At 39.8% G+C, this 14,928-nt stretch overlaps 1 protein-coding gene across 1 annotated transcript in view; it reads left to right on the forward strand.

Moving 5' to 3' along the window:
- LOC149143082 (Metallo-hydrolase/oxidoreductase superfamily protein) overlaps positions 1 to 14,928 on the forward strand; it is a 332,415-nt gene that overhangs the window by 254,974 nt on the left and 62,513 nt on the right. Inside the window, exon 7 of the mRNA XM_089448872.1 lies at positions 13,620 to 13,739. Coding sequence (XP_089304998.1) covers positions 13,620 to 13,739 — 120 coding nt within the window. The remainder of the gene's footprint in view (positions 1 to 13,619; positions 13,740 to 14,928) is intronic.

Here is a 14,928-nt window from a genome sequence, read left to right on the forward strand (position 1 = left end):
CTGCAAAATTGTATCTTCTGTCAACTCTGCTTGAGTATCTGGTGCCAAATCCTCCATAGAAGGTAGGACATGTTCTTCTTCCTGATCTAGCATGGAAGGCTCATAAAGTTTCAAATTCTCTACATTCACAACTGACTAAATGCACATATATGGTGGTAAACTGAGTCGATAGGCATTATCATCCATCTTTTCCAATATCGCAAAGGGACCATACCTCAAAGCCTTGATTTTCTTACCAGGCCCCTGCAACCACTCCTTGTTCAACTATAACCATACTTTGTCGCCCACTTTGAATGATCTCTCTATTCTGTGTTGATCATGCCTGGCCTTATACTTCTTCTGTGACTTCTGTAGTGTTTCTTGTACTTGTAGATGGATCTGCCTAATCTTCTCTATAAAATTTTCAGCCCTGAAAGCATCTCCTGTAAGATCTTCCCTCACTTCTTGTTGCTCATATGCAATGTCCAAAGGTGAAGGTGAAAATATCCAAAACAAGTCTCAAATGGGGACTTTCCTGTAGAAGTGTGGACTGCTCTGTTATAATAATGTTGTATATATATCAGAATTTCATCCCAGGTCTTCGGATGCTTCTGGTTGTATCCCCTTAGAAGCTATACCAAAGTCCTGTTGACTACTTTTGTCTGCCCATCTGTCTGTGGGTGGAATGCTGTAGACCTCTTCAACCTCGTGCTCATCTTCTTCCACAATGTAATCCATAATGCACTGAGTAATCTTATATCGCTGTCTGAAATGATGCTCCTTGGTATCCCAAAGTGCAACCAAACCTGTCCAAAGAACAAGTTTGCTGCTTCTTGCTCGCTGATGGTATTTTTACAGGGCATCAGAACACACATCTTGCTGAACCTATCAACTACCACGAACAGGTAGTCATGTCCCTTCCTGGTTGTTGGTAAACCTCCCACAAAGTCCATGGAAATGCTTTCCCAAGGATGAGTAGGTACAGGTAAGGGATGATATAGACCCTATTTCATGTTGCTAGGCTTGCTGGTACAACAAAGCATGCATCCTCTTATGAACCTAGCTACATGCTCTTGCATCTTGGGCCAATACACATACCTATGCAAGTTAGCCACAGTCTTCCCTACACCAAAGTGCCCTGCAACCTTGGAGGTGTGAGCCTCTCTGATCAGCTGCAATCGCTCACCTTTAGGAACACATAGCTTATCCATCCTGTAGAGTAACCCATCCTGGAGATGGTAGTCAATGGTGCTGTCGCCATCATGCACATGACTCTGACTCTGCAACTGCTGATACACCTCCTTGAAGTCCTCATCTTTTGAATATGCCTCTCTGTATGCATCATGGGTGAATGGCTCCATGTGCATAAGAGTCCCCAAAGCTATAATCTTTGATGTGGGTGGCCTTGAAAGCATGTCAACCAACTTGTTTGTGCTTCCCTTCTTATACTTGATCACCAAATGAAACTGTTGTAAAAACTCCATCCACTTGTAGTGCCTGGTCTGCTGTAGCTTACTTTGGGCCTGCAAGTACTATAACAACTGGTGATCTGTGTGGATTACTGTCTCCTTTCCCATCATATAGTGCTTCCACTTCTTCACAACTTGCACCATGGCATAAAGCTCCTTATCGTAGGTAGGGTAGTTAAGAACTGCCCCATGAAAAACTTCAGAATGGTAACATATAGGCCTTCCTCCCTGCATCAAGACAACTCCCATAGCATACCCACTCGCATCTGTCTCCACTTTGAGAGGCCGCTACAAATTTGGTAATGCCAAAATTGGTGCTTGACTGATCTTCTTCTTTAACTCCTCGAAAGTCCTCTGTTGACCTTTTCCCCACTGGAAACTCTTGCCATTTGCTGTTATGGCTGTGAAAATTCCTAGATCTAACAATCTCAGGAATCCTACTGCAACTAGCTGAATCTACTTCTCCTAGATTGTAAATTAAGTTACAAACTTATTTCAGATTTCTTCATGAAATATCGAAGCAAATTACTGAAGCAGCCTACACCAATTAAATATGATTCTGAAACATAGAAACTGAGCAAGGAAAATAGAAACACATAGGACATAGTTATTTTTGGACAAAAAGTCCCTGGAAAAACCCAATGCGGGAAAACTGGTGCAACAACTTTGAGGGTTTATTATTATTAAGCAGTAGTTTTGAATACAAATCTGGATGCCCTTACGACAATCCGGTTACAGAGAAAAAGGCACACGTAGAAAACTTAGTGAGATTACCTCACTTCACTTGACAAATCCCTTTGATTCAGCAGTTGAACTGACTATTCCCGGCTACAACTGCGCTGCCCCTTTGCAGTAATTCCGTGGGCCTGTGTGGAGCTCTGTGAGGTTCTGCGTCAGCTTTGTGCTGGGTCTCACTGCATCCTTGAGCTCTAACGTCAACCTTCTCGGCTGCTCTAGTTGCTCCTCGGCAAGTTTCAAATTTCTGCAGAAGGACAACTTTTCCTTTGTGTTGGTCCTTTTGGCACTGCGTGGGCCCTCCTGGCCCAGTGTCAGTCCTCCCTGGGTCTGCACTACCTTCATTGTTGTATCTCTGTCTCTCTGTTGAGTATTCGGGGTTCCAGAGAAGATCCTCCAACCCAACTATCCCTGCCCCTCTGCAGCAAGAGATTTCCTCAATCGATTTTTCCTCTTGAGAACTTCTCACTTCAAAAAAGCGATTTTCTCTATCTCTCTGTGTGTTTTCCAAATGACCCTCAAGCCCCTTCTTATATCTTCCCGTTGGACAACCAACGACCTAGATTAACTCCTAATCAAAGGCTCAGATCGTTTTGACTTGATCTCCGTCTTTTTCTAGAAGTTTCACCCTTGATTAGTTTAATACCCATTAATGTTTTAATTTTCCTAAGTTTAGACTTAGGAACCCCATTAAAAATATTGATTATTTTAATAAAATCACTTACAGGTGGAATTTCCCAAAATGCTTTCCGGGTTCTTTGGAATACCTGTGCCGAAGCCTCCCTGCAAAATTTGAGGCTTAGAGCACATCCAATGCTACCCGAAATCAATAATGGCGTGGAGTGGTGTTGCTATTGTTGAAAACGAGGCTATGAATTTCCTCAGGTATTGTGCTGCCCCAATGAAACTCCTGATCTCAGAAACATTAGTAGGCACCAACCATTTCATGATGGCCTCCATCTTGGTAGGATCTATCTTCAACTCTCCTCCACCGATCACATACCCCAAGTACACCAAGGACTGCTGCGCAAACTCAAACTTCTTGAGATTTGCTAGTAGCTGGTGCTTCTTCAATGTCTCCAACACCTGTGTCAAATGTGAAATATGCTCCTCCCAAGTAGCACTATATACTAGTATATCATTCAAATAGACAATAACAAATGAATCTATAAAAGGGTGCAGTACATCATTCATTAATCTCATAAATGTAGCTGGTGTATTACATAGGCCAAATGGCATGACTAACCACTCATATAAACCTTGCCTAGTTTTGAAAGTGGTCTTCCATGTATCTTCTTCTTTGACTCGAACCTGGTGATATCCAGACTTCAAGTCCAACTTGGTGAAGTACTTTGCTTGCTACAACTGATCTAGCAGATCATCTATCCTGGATAGGGGGTATCTGTTCTTGAGCGTGATTTTGTTCAACGTCTTGTAATCTATACACATCCGCCAAGTCCCATCCTTCTTCGGCACAATGATGATGGGTGACCCACATGGTGATGTACTTGATCGAATGACACCCTATTGCAACAAGTGTTGCTACTATTTTTTCACCTCACTTGCTTCTATAACAGACTGCCTGTACAACCCAATGTTTGGCAATGGGGTTTCTGGGAATAGCTGGATATCATGCTCCACTTCTCTCTTAGTGGGTATCACTTTAGGCTCTTAGAACACATCCTTATATGTCTATAACAACTCCTCCAATTGTTGTTTGTACTTCTTAGTACATCCCTCCAGGGATGCCTTGCCTCCTATTGACTCCTCTTCAGACTGACTTTCTCTTAAAAAAAAATAAAACATACTTCTTACTAGAACTGATCAATTTCTTGGCTTGGTTGGCACTTACTAGTGAAATTTTCGACTTGCCTTTGTGCGTGTTGATGATGAATGATTTTCCATCCTCGACGAGCCAATATTGGTTGACTCTCCTCATCAATATTGCATCACGCATGTACATGTATGGACTCCCAAACACGACTCCACATACATCAAGGGGAACCACATCTAGATCTAGTTCATCAATAAAATCAGCATTGATAGCAAATCTAATTTTACACTGTTTTGTTACCTTCAACTCTGCATCGTTATTTACCCATCCGAATGGATATGGGTTTGGATGATCACGGACTTCCAACCCCAACTTTTTGACCAACTTTGCTACAATGTGATTCGCCTGTGATCCTGAGTCAACTAGAGCATCAATCTTGTCTTCTTGACCTGTATCTTTATATGGAAGAGTTTGGTCATTTTCTCTTCCTGCTGTTGAAGGCTACTCAGATTCACCTCCTTCTGCACTGATGTACAAACGATCTTCTCATCCATGTCTGAGCTGCTTTCAACTTGGTTGCTCGAATCAGTGGCCATGAGATTCTTCTTCTTATTATCTTTCTTCTCGTTCTTCAGGTTTAGCGTTGGATGCAACTTCTAGTACTTCTCCTCTATATGGCCATCAATGTTGCAGTGGTTGCTAGGATTTTTGCACTGGTGTGTTGTAGCTGCCGTCTTCTTATCTTTCCCCCTTTTTGCTTCTTCTTCCCCTCCTTAGAAGCTTCTTGTTGCTCCTTCTGCTTCGATCCACTTGATTGCACTCTCTTCAGACCTATGCTCTCCAGATTTTGTGCCTGTACACAAGTCTCGTCTACCGATTTGGGCTTGAACAACATCACTTGCTCACGCAGATGGCAGTGCAGACCCCTCAAATACTTGAGGAGTACCTCTAGGTTCTTTGGAGAGATACCCAACATTATAGCCATCTTCTTGAATTCGTGGTGTGCTCCTGCATGCTTTGGCCTAGCTTCTACCTGAAGTAATGCTACCAGATCCACTGGTCCTCCATGTACCCAATGGGATAAAACTGTGACTTAATGAGCGTTTTGAAATCCTCCCATTTAGTCACTGGAGGTTCTCCCTCCAACCTCAGGGTTTTCGTGTGGCTCTCCCACTAAGTCGGTGCATGGCCCTCTAATTTCAACCGCGCGAATGAGATCTTTGCCCTTCTTCGATTTGATGGACACTGAAATAAGCTTCTAGTTGTCGCAACCAGTGGTTCAGTTTCAGAGCGTCGATCTTGTCATGGTACAGTTTGATATCAACTTTTTCTTCCATTTTAAATAGGGATTGATTCACGAAACTCGAACTGGATTGATCTTTTCCAGGTTCTTTCCTCGGTTGGTTCTCCGTGTCTTCTCGATCTTTCGATCCCCCTTCTGATTTGTCCTCTACATACGAACCCCCATCTTCTCCAAATATCCCCAACTTATTGCTTAGGGCTTCCATGAGGAGGTTTACATTGCGGTTTATATCCGCAACTTGTTGTTCGAGCCGCAAAAACCTCACCTCTGCAGGATCACGAGGTTCGTTTACAGATTTGTCATCCATGATTAGGGTTTTATGATTTTCAGCCCCGCCGATCTAGATCCTTGCAATTTCCACACAAATACCCAAAGAAACCTGGATTTGATACCAAATGATCCATAAACTGTCGGGGATATTCTAGAGGACAGTTCGGCACAACGGATTTGATAATATTATATTGAAAATATGAGATTATACCTATTACAGTTTTATTTAATTTCTAGATCTGTAGATTTTACAGTAATTAGTGCATGCATGTAAATGGTGTTGGAATTTCTAAGTCTAACTGTTAGATATCCTTCATGTACTTTCTGATTTATTTCTACCTACTTGTTCTATTTAAATAACAAGTTATTTACCATGTAAATACTGAAAATAAATACAAGTACATGCTCAACACATTATAGATTATCAACTGAAGGAAAAACAAGCACACAAGTGACACCGTTGTTTTTGGACTAATATCCCCGGAAAAACCCAATGCAGGAAAACTGGTGCAACTATCTAAGGGTTTTATTATTAAGAAGTTTCAGAATACAATCTGGGTGCCAAACTGGCTCACCCAACAGAGAATGATTTCGGCAGTAGTACCTCTCAGTTGGAGATAGATATTCTGGCTAAAACCTCGGAAGAACAATCCCACAACTCTTAGCTCCAATCTGCCCCACGAAATCTCCAGCGTCTGCCTCTAGGGCCTGCGTCAGTCTCTCTGGCCTAGCGTCACCCCAACTCGCCCTGGGTCAGCCTCTGGAGGCACTGCGTTAGCCTCTAGAGCCTCTGCGTCACCCACACTGGCTCTCTCTGGCACTGCTCAGCTCCTGGCTGCCTCTGCGTGGGTCCTGACTGGCTCTGCATGGCCTCTAGCTGGATTTGCATCCCTCTCTTTCGGCTTTTGCATTGATGCTTCCGGTACCCTCTCTGCTTCTGTATTCACCGCCCCTCACAACTTTGATCACTCCTTCGATTTCCTCAGCAAGCCCTGCCCCAGAAAATTGAATTCTTGATCAACTCAGTGTATTCTCTAAGTGACCCTCAACCCTCCTCTTATACTTTTATCATTGACAATTCAACGACCGAGATTAAGTCCCTAATCAACAACTAAGATTAACTCTGGCTTGATCCATGACTTTTGGACCCTTCTAACACAGTTTTATATTAATTCACATTAATATTTTATTTTCCCTGAGTTTAGACTTAGGAACTCCATTAAAAATATTAATTATTTTAATATCTCCCAAACTGTTTAGAATCTGCCCAAACCATTTCTGGGTATTGGAGATCTCATGTGCTTTAGCCTCTCCACCAATTTCCGTGGCTAGAGCACATCTGATGCTACCCCAAATCAACAAATAGAAATTATTCAGAAAAGTAGAAAACGGCAAAATAAGCTCTCACACCCATAAGACACAAGATATGCTCTCGGGGAAACCCTTTCAGGAGAAAACCCCACTGGAAGTTGAGGCCGCTTCACTCTCTTTCTCTGTCTAGAAATATGGCTGCAGGTACAAAGAAGTAATGCCAGTGGCCCGTGGAGTGCTACAGTGCACATATCCTCTCTTTATTCTCTACCTCCTATATCTCCTGGCTATCTTTGCTCAACTATGGAACAAAATGTTCTCGAAAGAATGGAATGCCTCTTCCTCCTAGTGGCCCAGTTATAACACAGCCTGATAGCCTACTAGTGGTTAATTTTGACTGCATCAACTCTTAACTAGAGTTACAATATAGACTCTTCTAGAGTCTTTCATATCATAATCACGTGGCTAGCCCCTTTTCCATGAATAATGGGGGTTGATGCGACATCCTCTCGAACTATAGGTGTGAAAACATGAAGGTCAACTTCTGAGTGGCATAACTTTTGCATACGGACTCCGATTGATGTGCTTATTGTGCCATTGGAAAGGTCTCTGTGTGTAGAATAACATGAAAAAGTGCGACATTAAAGCCACAAAGTTTTACCCCTAAAAAACGTCGTTTGATCCTCAAAACGCTTGCGGAAGGTTTCAAACCCCGTTTCGCCAAATTGTGTCCCGCTGGTAAAAACAATCCTATGAGATGATTCCTCCTCTTTTTCCACTCCAAATGCATCGAGATGGATGAAAAACAATATAATGACCCAATTCGGATCAAGAAAAGTTAGATGAGTCACCCAACTTCTCATTTTCCTTGAAGAAAGAGGAAGACACCTTGACTTGATTAGATAGGCTCCTTCAACTTTCCAGAGATGATCGCTTCAATTCTGGTCTCTTTTTGGCCTTGTCCTTCATCTTAGCTCTGATACTAAGGTAAATTTCACATTGCTCTATGATGATTTAATTAATTTAGCCCAATTCAATTCTTCGATTACTAATCTTTCAACAATAATTAATATTTTCAATCATCAATAGTAATTGAAGATAGAATAGTAAATGCAATGACAAAGGAGACAATTAACACATCAACAAGAGACACCAAATTTTCAGTCAATGATCAGGGAAAATCCACTATGCGAAAACCCTTTGAAATTCTTCTTCTATTAGATTGTCATAAAATGTTCAACAAAGAGTACAATGAGCCAATACAAAATCATCCATCAAAATTAACCCAGCAACATTCATAAATATGTTCCCAACATCAATATTTATCAGAGACAACTTTTCCTTTATGCGGTTAACTGCGGTCAAATGACAAATTGTAACCCTAGATCCCAACCACATGGAGGAAGAGGTATGTGTGCAGTTGATAGCTTCCAACCGCATGGATGAGCTTGTGTGCCTGCGGTTGTAACCGAAATTTGTTTGTGTCAAGCCAGCAGTTGGAAACCAAAACCCTAAACACACATGCGAGTTTCGTAGCCTACAATTTCAGACTTGTACGAACTAATCTCTGCGACACAAACTTAGACCTGTGCGAACGAATCAATGAAGAAGAGAAGAAGAAGATGTTTGGTGATGTCTAAATGAGCTTGAGGTCACTTGTATTTATAGGCTTCCAAGGGTGTCCATTTTCCTATTAGGGTCGACTTGTCCTTTTGTTCACGTGGGATTTTCTTCAAAAATACACTTTCCCTTGTCCAAATTGAGCGCTTCAATAGTCAAAATTGGTCCTCTCGAAAAGAGGAATCTAGTCCCATGGTTGGAATTTCTCATTGAGCTGCCAAATTAACACCTTGCACCTAATGTCAAATGATGACTACTGGGTATGGAGTTGTGCTCTCCTATATCTATAGCAGATGGTGATGTTGTTGATGTTCCCACATGCTCCTTCTCCTCCTCTTGTTGCTACTCCTCCCTCAAGTCCTCCTCTTATTGCCCCTGTACTAATGGTTCCTACTCTAACCATGTAGTTGACTCCACATTGGCAACCTCAGACTCCACCCTCCGCTTAGAGAATACATCAATATTATCTTAGGAAATGGCATCCACATCCAATGGTTTCTCTATTCGCTTCACTCGTAGTTGGAGATTGTAATGCACATACACCAAGTCATTGAGTTGTGAGAACTCCAACCTGTCAGAGTGTCTAAAAAAAATTAATGAGTCTTGACACTTGAGTGTTGTAAATTAGTAAATTACAATAAATGTAATTGCTCAGTTGAAGGTTTGAAGCTCAAAGTTATAACCTGTTGTGCTTCTTTGAGTGTATTTTCTCAAATACACTCCAATTGCGCTCACACCCTGAAGAGATACAAGTTTGAGTCAAGATTCTGATGGCTGATTTATGCAAATTTGGTGCCCTTGCACCATAGCCTCACCACCTAAGATACCGGATTCGTCCAAAAGCCCTGTCGAATTGCGAATCCAGCGAATCCGACACGATTCTCTGCGGATTCGTGTCCAAACTTCAGGACACGTCGTGTCCTTTTATGACACGTCGTGTCCTATAACGTGTCCCGAATTTGCAGTGTGTGTCGCGATTTTTGGGACGTGTCCTGTTTTTGGGACGTGTCAAGCCAGAGTTTTCAGCATTCTTTTGTACTGTTCATAAGATTGGCGATTAATGAATCGATTATAAGTTGCCAGAAAAGAAAGGCCTATTCTAGTATCTTCCATATCCTGACTGTGTGAAATGGTGGTTTTATTCTTTGATTGATTGGATGATTTTCTAATGAAATATGGCCTCTGTCTTGAATGTAGTTGCATATTCAAGAGCCAAATTTGAACAACCCTTGCTTCACTGAGATGCTAAATGCTGCTAAAGGAATGCTGCTGTAATAAATGGGATTTGGTTCAGTGAGATTCCTTGCTTGAGATTGGCATGGAGTGCAATATTTTAATATCAAAGCAAGCATTTGACGAAGTGGTTGCTTTCAGTTTTTCCTGAGTATAGATGTGAGATATATAACCCTAAGGTTTGGAGTCTGGACAACATTATATCTTTTCATCTTGAATCTGGTTTGCTTGGAGGGAACAACATTATTTACAGAGAAAAAAGTGGTCAAATATTATTGTTGATATTTAGAGGTCAAACAAGCATGATGTGCCACCTTGATTGATTCAGTTTTTATCTGGTTCTTTTGAAAGGGTTGCACCATTTAAAAAAAATGGTGAAATCTAATTGTAAGTTGTCTTTCAGTTATGAATTATGAATCATGATTTAAATTTTTAATAAATTTATCATTTATGTGACCAGTACCATTGACATTTATTTGAATTTTGTATGTACTATGCATGCTAATTAGTAATTACTAATAGGCATAGCTATAGATGAAGAATCAAGATCTATGTTTGAAATCAATAAATTTGTATCATTAATTAAAATTTGTGTAAGAAATATGATAATATCTAATTTTTAAGATATATATATATATATATATATATATATATATTTTGAAATATATTATATATATATATATATATATATATATATATATATATATATATATTTTAATAAAATAATATATAACGTGTCCTAACGTGTCCTATTCCAGGGGGTCAGCGTGTCCCGAATCCGACACCACGAATCCTGAATCCTACGTGTCCCGAATCCCCGTGTCAGGTGACTTAGCTCACCACCAAACATCTACAACAAAATAAAGAAAACTTAAAAGTTAAAAACTTAAAACATAATTAAACTTTCAAATAAAACATAATTGAATTTAAAAAATCTAGAACTATAAATTAGTAAATTGAAAATTCTAATGAGTCATGACTTGTCACTTATGTGGCATGAAGAGGGTCCTTTCACGAATAACATCTTCAAAGCCAAATAGACCATCACCATCTTGATACATCTATATCTCGCAATTGATTTTGCTGTGAAGCTCAGGATCAGGTACCATCCTATGAATATAGGTATGGAGCCCTTCCATCACCTCGCCATCAAAATCAAAGCCGCATTTGTATGAAAATGCGGGGTTGAGGAACAATGTTGCTGCATGAATGGGTCAATGAAGCATCCTTGTCCACTGACTATCAATCACATCCCATAACATCATCTGTCTATTAAACCCAACAAAACCCTTGTCTGCATAATAAACATGGATGGTCTCCTTGGCCCTATCCATTGCCTCATATAAATAAGGCATTGTAGGGTTATCCTCATCTACCAATCTCAGAACCTTTACTAAAGGTTCACTAACTGAGCACACTTCTTCTACTCCTTGCCAAAATGTGTTAGTGTACACCATTTTTGCAATGGCTCTCCCATCCTGTCTCCTGCAGTGTCTACAATCACACCACTCATCATAAACAAACATTTGCTTCAACTCGAACTAGCATCGAAGCAATGACTGAAGAGTAATAAAGTTGGTTGTAAAACGTGTGATTGCAGGACATTGCAACTCCCTGTTATTGGTGTATCTCCTCATGAGGATAAAAACAAAAGCATGGTTATATATAAACTCGAGGATGCTCCTAGCATATCAATCACCTCCTTGATGAAGGAGAGCTTCCCCATATCCTCAAGCAACAAATCGATACAATGTGCTCCACATGGAGTCTATAACAATGTGCGGTGCCTGTACATATGCATCTTGTCGACAACCACATAATTAGTTGCATTATCTGTTATGACTTGCACCACATTCTGCACACCAATCTCCCGAACAAATCCATCTAACAACTCACATGTCAATGCTGCATATTTTATATGTGTTGATGCATCCACTAATTTAATAAACATGGTACCTTTAGGACAATGTACCAAGAAATTTAGAAGGGTCCTACCCTTCCTATTTGTCCAACCATCAGACATCATTGTGCATCCAAGCACCTTCCATGTCTGCTTCAACTCTGCCAATCTAGAGTTGATGTCTTACTTTTCTGCTTGAAGGATTGGCCCCCACAACTCCTCATATTTAGCACTTTTGTACCTTGGGCCTGTAATAGCAATAGAATCACACATTCACTGCCAAAATGGATTGTTTTTGGTGATGCTAAGAGGTAAGTCACTCTAGTAAAGAAACCTCCCCATAACTTTGTCAGCTTCTTTCTTCTCCTTTTTTTTAACCATTGACTTTATGGAAGGTTGTGCTCCATGTCCGGTGCATGGAACAAAAAATGATGACCTCCCACTCCCAGTAACATTAGTAGGTGACCCTATGGAGCCCCTCCCAGTACCCTCAAGCTCAATCTCGGAAGAAGATATCCCTGAAGATTTGCCTACACGTTCAACCTTGTTTCTTTCTGCCTCTTCTTTCTTTCTGTCTTTTTCATCAATTGCTTCAAGTGTAGCTCTTATAAGCTTCGTGCTAGAATTCGTACAAAGCCTAACATCATGTCTAGGGAGTCTAGCCAGATGGTATTTCAATCGCGTAACCCCTCCTGTCATCTCGGTCCCACACAATTTGCATGTGAGATATGCCTGATTTGTCCCACCTTCAGGTTCCCCATACTACCAAAATGGGTCCAAGAGCTTTGGCATATTTGTAATGGATTAATGGACAGTGTCAAAATTCAAACCTAGGGCCCCAAAAAGACAAAAACATGGCGTTAAACCCCCATACACAAAAAGTAACAGCCACCTCATTTTAAAAAATCAAAGTTTTACTACGTTATTTGCAATGAAAAATGGCAACAAGAAGGTGCATAAGAAAGTTCAAAAAAAAAATGAAGCTTGCTGTCCAAATATGGAGAAAACCCTTTCATTGGTTCATGGGCATGAAAATCATAGCAAATGACAACAAAACAAAGAAGCAAAATGTTGGTAGGCAAAGAGGCAAGCAAGCATAACCCTAAATCTATGAAAACAACCATTAACATAGGGGTTTTTAAGAACATATTTGTTAATGGAAGAAATGAAGTTTGTCTCACTGATCTTGAATCTTTGATCCACAAAATTTTTTTGGTTGGTTATGATAATGGCTGTTTGATCCTCAAGCCCTCCTTGAAAACCACCACAAAGCTCTTCCCCTTACTTCTCCAAGACCAACAAAGAAAAATGACAAAAAAAACACCAAAATCACTTTTGTAGCCACGACCTTGCGCACCCAACGATATTGTGCATCACTATGCGAGAGTTTGATGATATTTTGAAAATCTCGCGATATTTTCAAAAGAAAAATGTGACAAGATTTTCCAATAGAAATATCATTTGCCGGAAAATATCGCAATATTCATGATATTTCGTGAAATATCGCTGATATTATCAACACTGGTTTAGTTAATGTCATTAGGTTAATATTAGTTGGTTGTAGAAGTGTTGTCTCTCATGAAAGATACGAGATTTGTATCTTGTTTATCATATTGAATAGTAAATTTCTGTTCTTGTAGCTTTATTTTTATCTATTCTATGCCTGGGGATGACTTTTTCACGTCCCTTATTGCAATTTTTATCTATTGTGCTTTTCAGTCCCATTAACTTATTTTGGTCATGAATGGAAAAAATAAAATTCATTTCATCTCGTCTCTCTGCAACTTTATACCATGCATATGCACAAACTAATATAAATGACTTATACATCTTCCTTTCTCCTATTTGCAATTGTGTAGATTTCTTTTTCTAAATTGACTTAATTGGATCAGTAAACTTGACAAGTGCTTTAGAAACTAAATTTGACGAGTGCTTTAGAAAGTTTTCATATCATAGTTATAACAAGGGTATACAATTACTAGTTTCTTGTGATTTATCCTAAATTGATTTAATGCTTTATGCCAGGTTATGGAGAAAACTCACTATTATTTGGTAGATACAAGTGTTGTCACACCTGGTGCTGCTGTTTCTAACCTAGTTTTTAATGTCATGACTGAAGAACCCTTCCATGTTAATGGGTTAAAGGTGAGTGGCCCTTATTTGTATTGCATTTGATTCCTCCACAAGGTTCAAGAGTTTAGCAAGTTGATGAATGTGATATTTTTGCTTCGATCTATGAAACCTAAGGTTGAAAATCTACTTGTTGTTTAGATGTACCGATAATTCCTGTTTTCATGTATACATTATAAATCTTTGGGTTGTGGATCAGCCATTTAAGAGAGTTGGGTGCACTTGTGTAATTAGATTTGCTTAACAATTAGAATAATGAAGGTGCATTTGGGCATCACATTATACACTTGGTTCCCCTTTCAAACTAATTTCTCTATGTGAACTCACTAATGGCACAAAATTTCAGCATTTCTTGCATTTTGTTCTTCCTATGTGTTCTTCTTTGTTTTCTTTTGACCTTTGATACTATCATTTCCCTTTCTCTAACAATCATACCTATGTCAAATCTCAGGTTTCTTTCTAGGTAGATGTTGCCTCAAAATCTAACAGCTCTTGTGAGAGGCCTCACAAGACAAAAGCTAGACTAAGACACACCAATGAGGTGGATGCCACTATCACCTCAACAACTCCACCTCTTGCTCTTTAGTAGAATTTCACCACACAGGAGGTTTACTGGTATAGGTCACCTAAATGGTATTCTAGGTCAAAAGGATCAATGGTGAACTTTGATAGGCTTAATCAAGGTATTCAGACTAAGAACAAGGTTCAATGCTTTGTGATAAGGAATAGCGTACATGTTAAGAGGCCTAGAAAGAGAGACTTGTAGCTGAGGGTTTTTAATATATGATTCAACAATAGCACAATTAAGCATACAAGAAGAATGTAAAGGTTTCCTTGAAAGGTATGCTAAACAACAAGAGAAACAAACCTTCAAATGACGCTAAGTTGAAGCGTTAATCCAAAATTAGGGTTTTCCAAGCCCTAGTTTTGCCTAGGGTTGATGATGTCAACCCTAGTGAAGCACTTTCAACAATGCAAATTGCAAAATTTTGACATTTTAAGGCCCAACAAGGTGAAACAACTTAAAATTAGCTCAATGTCCAAGCCCTAGTTGAATTTAACTTGAATCCCTAACCCTAGTGGCTTGCCTTAATGGGATGAAATTCTAGGAGAGAGAAAGGTAAAGTTTTATGAGTTTTGATCAACAATATGGATGCCAATGTGTTCTACCTACTTTAGTGATGGAGTTTTAGGGATTTTGACC

This window comes from Pinus tabuliformis, chromosome X, assembly GCF_031772625.1.
Source record: "Pinus tabuliformis cultivar Carrire ecotype Pingquan chromosome X, CPIR1, whole genome shotgun sequence".
NCBI classification, from domain to species: Eukaryota; Viridiplantae; Streptophyta; class Pinopsida; order Pinales; family Pinaceae; genus Pinus; species Pinus tabuliformis.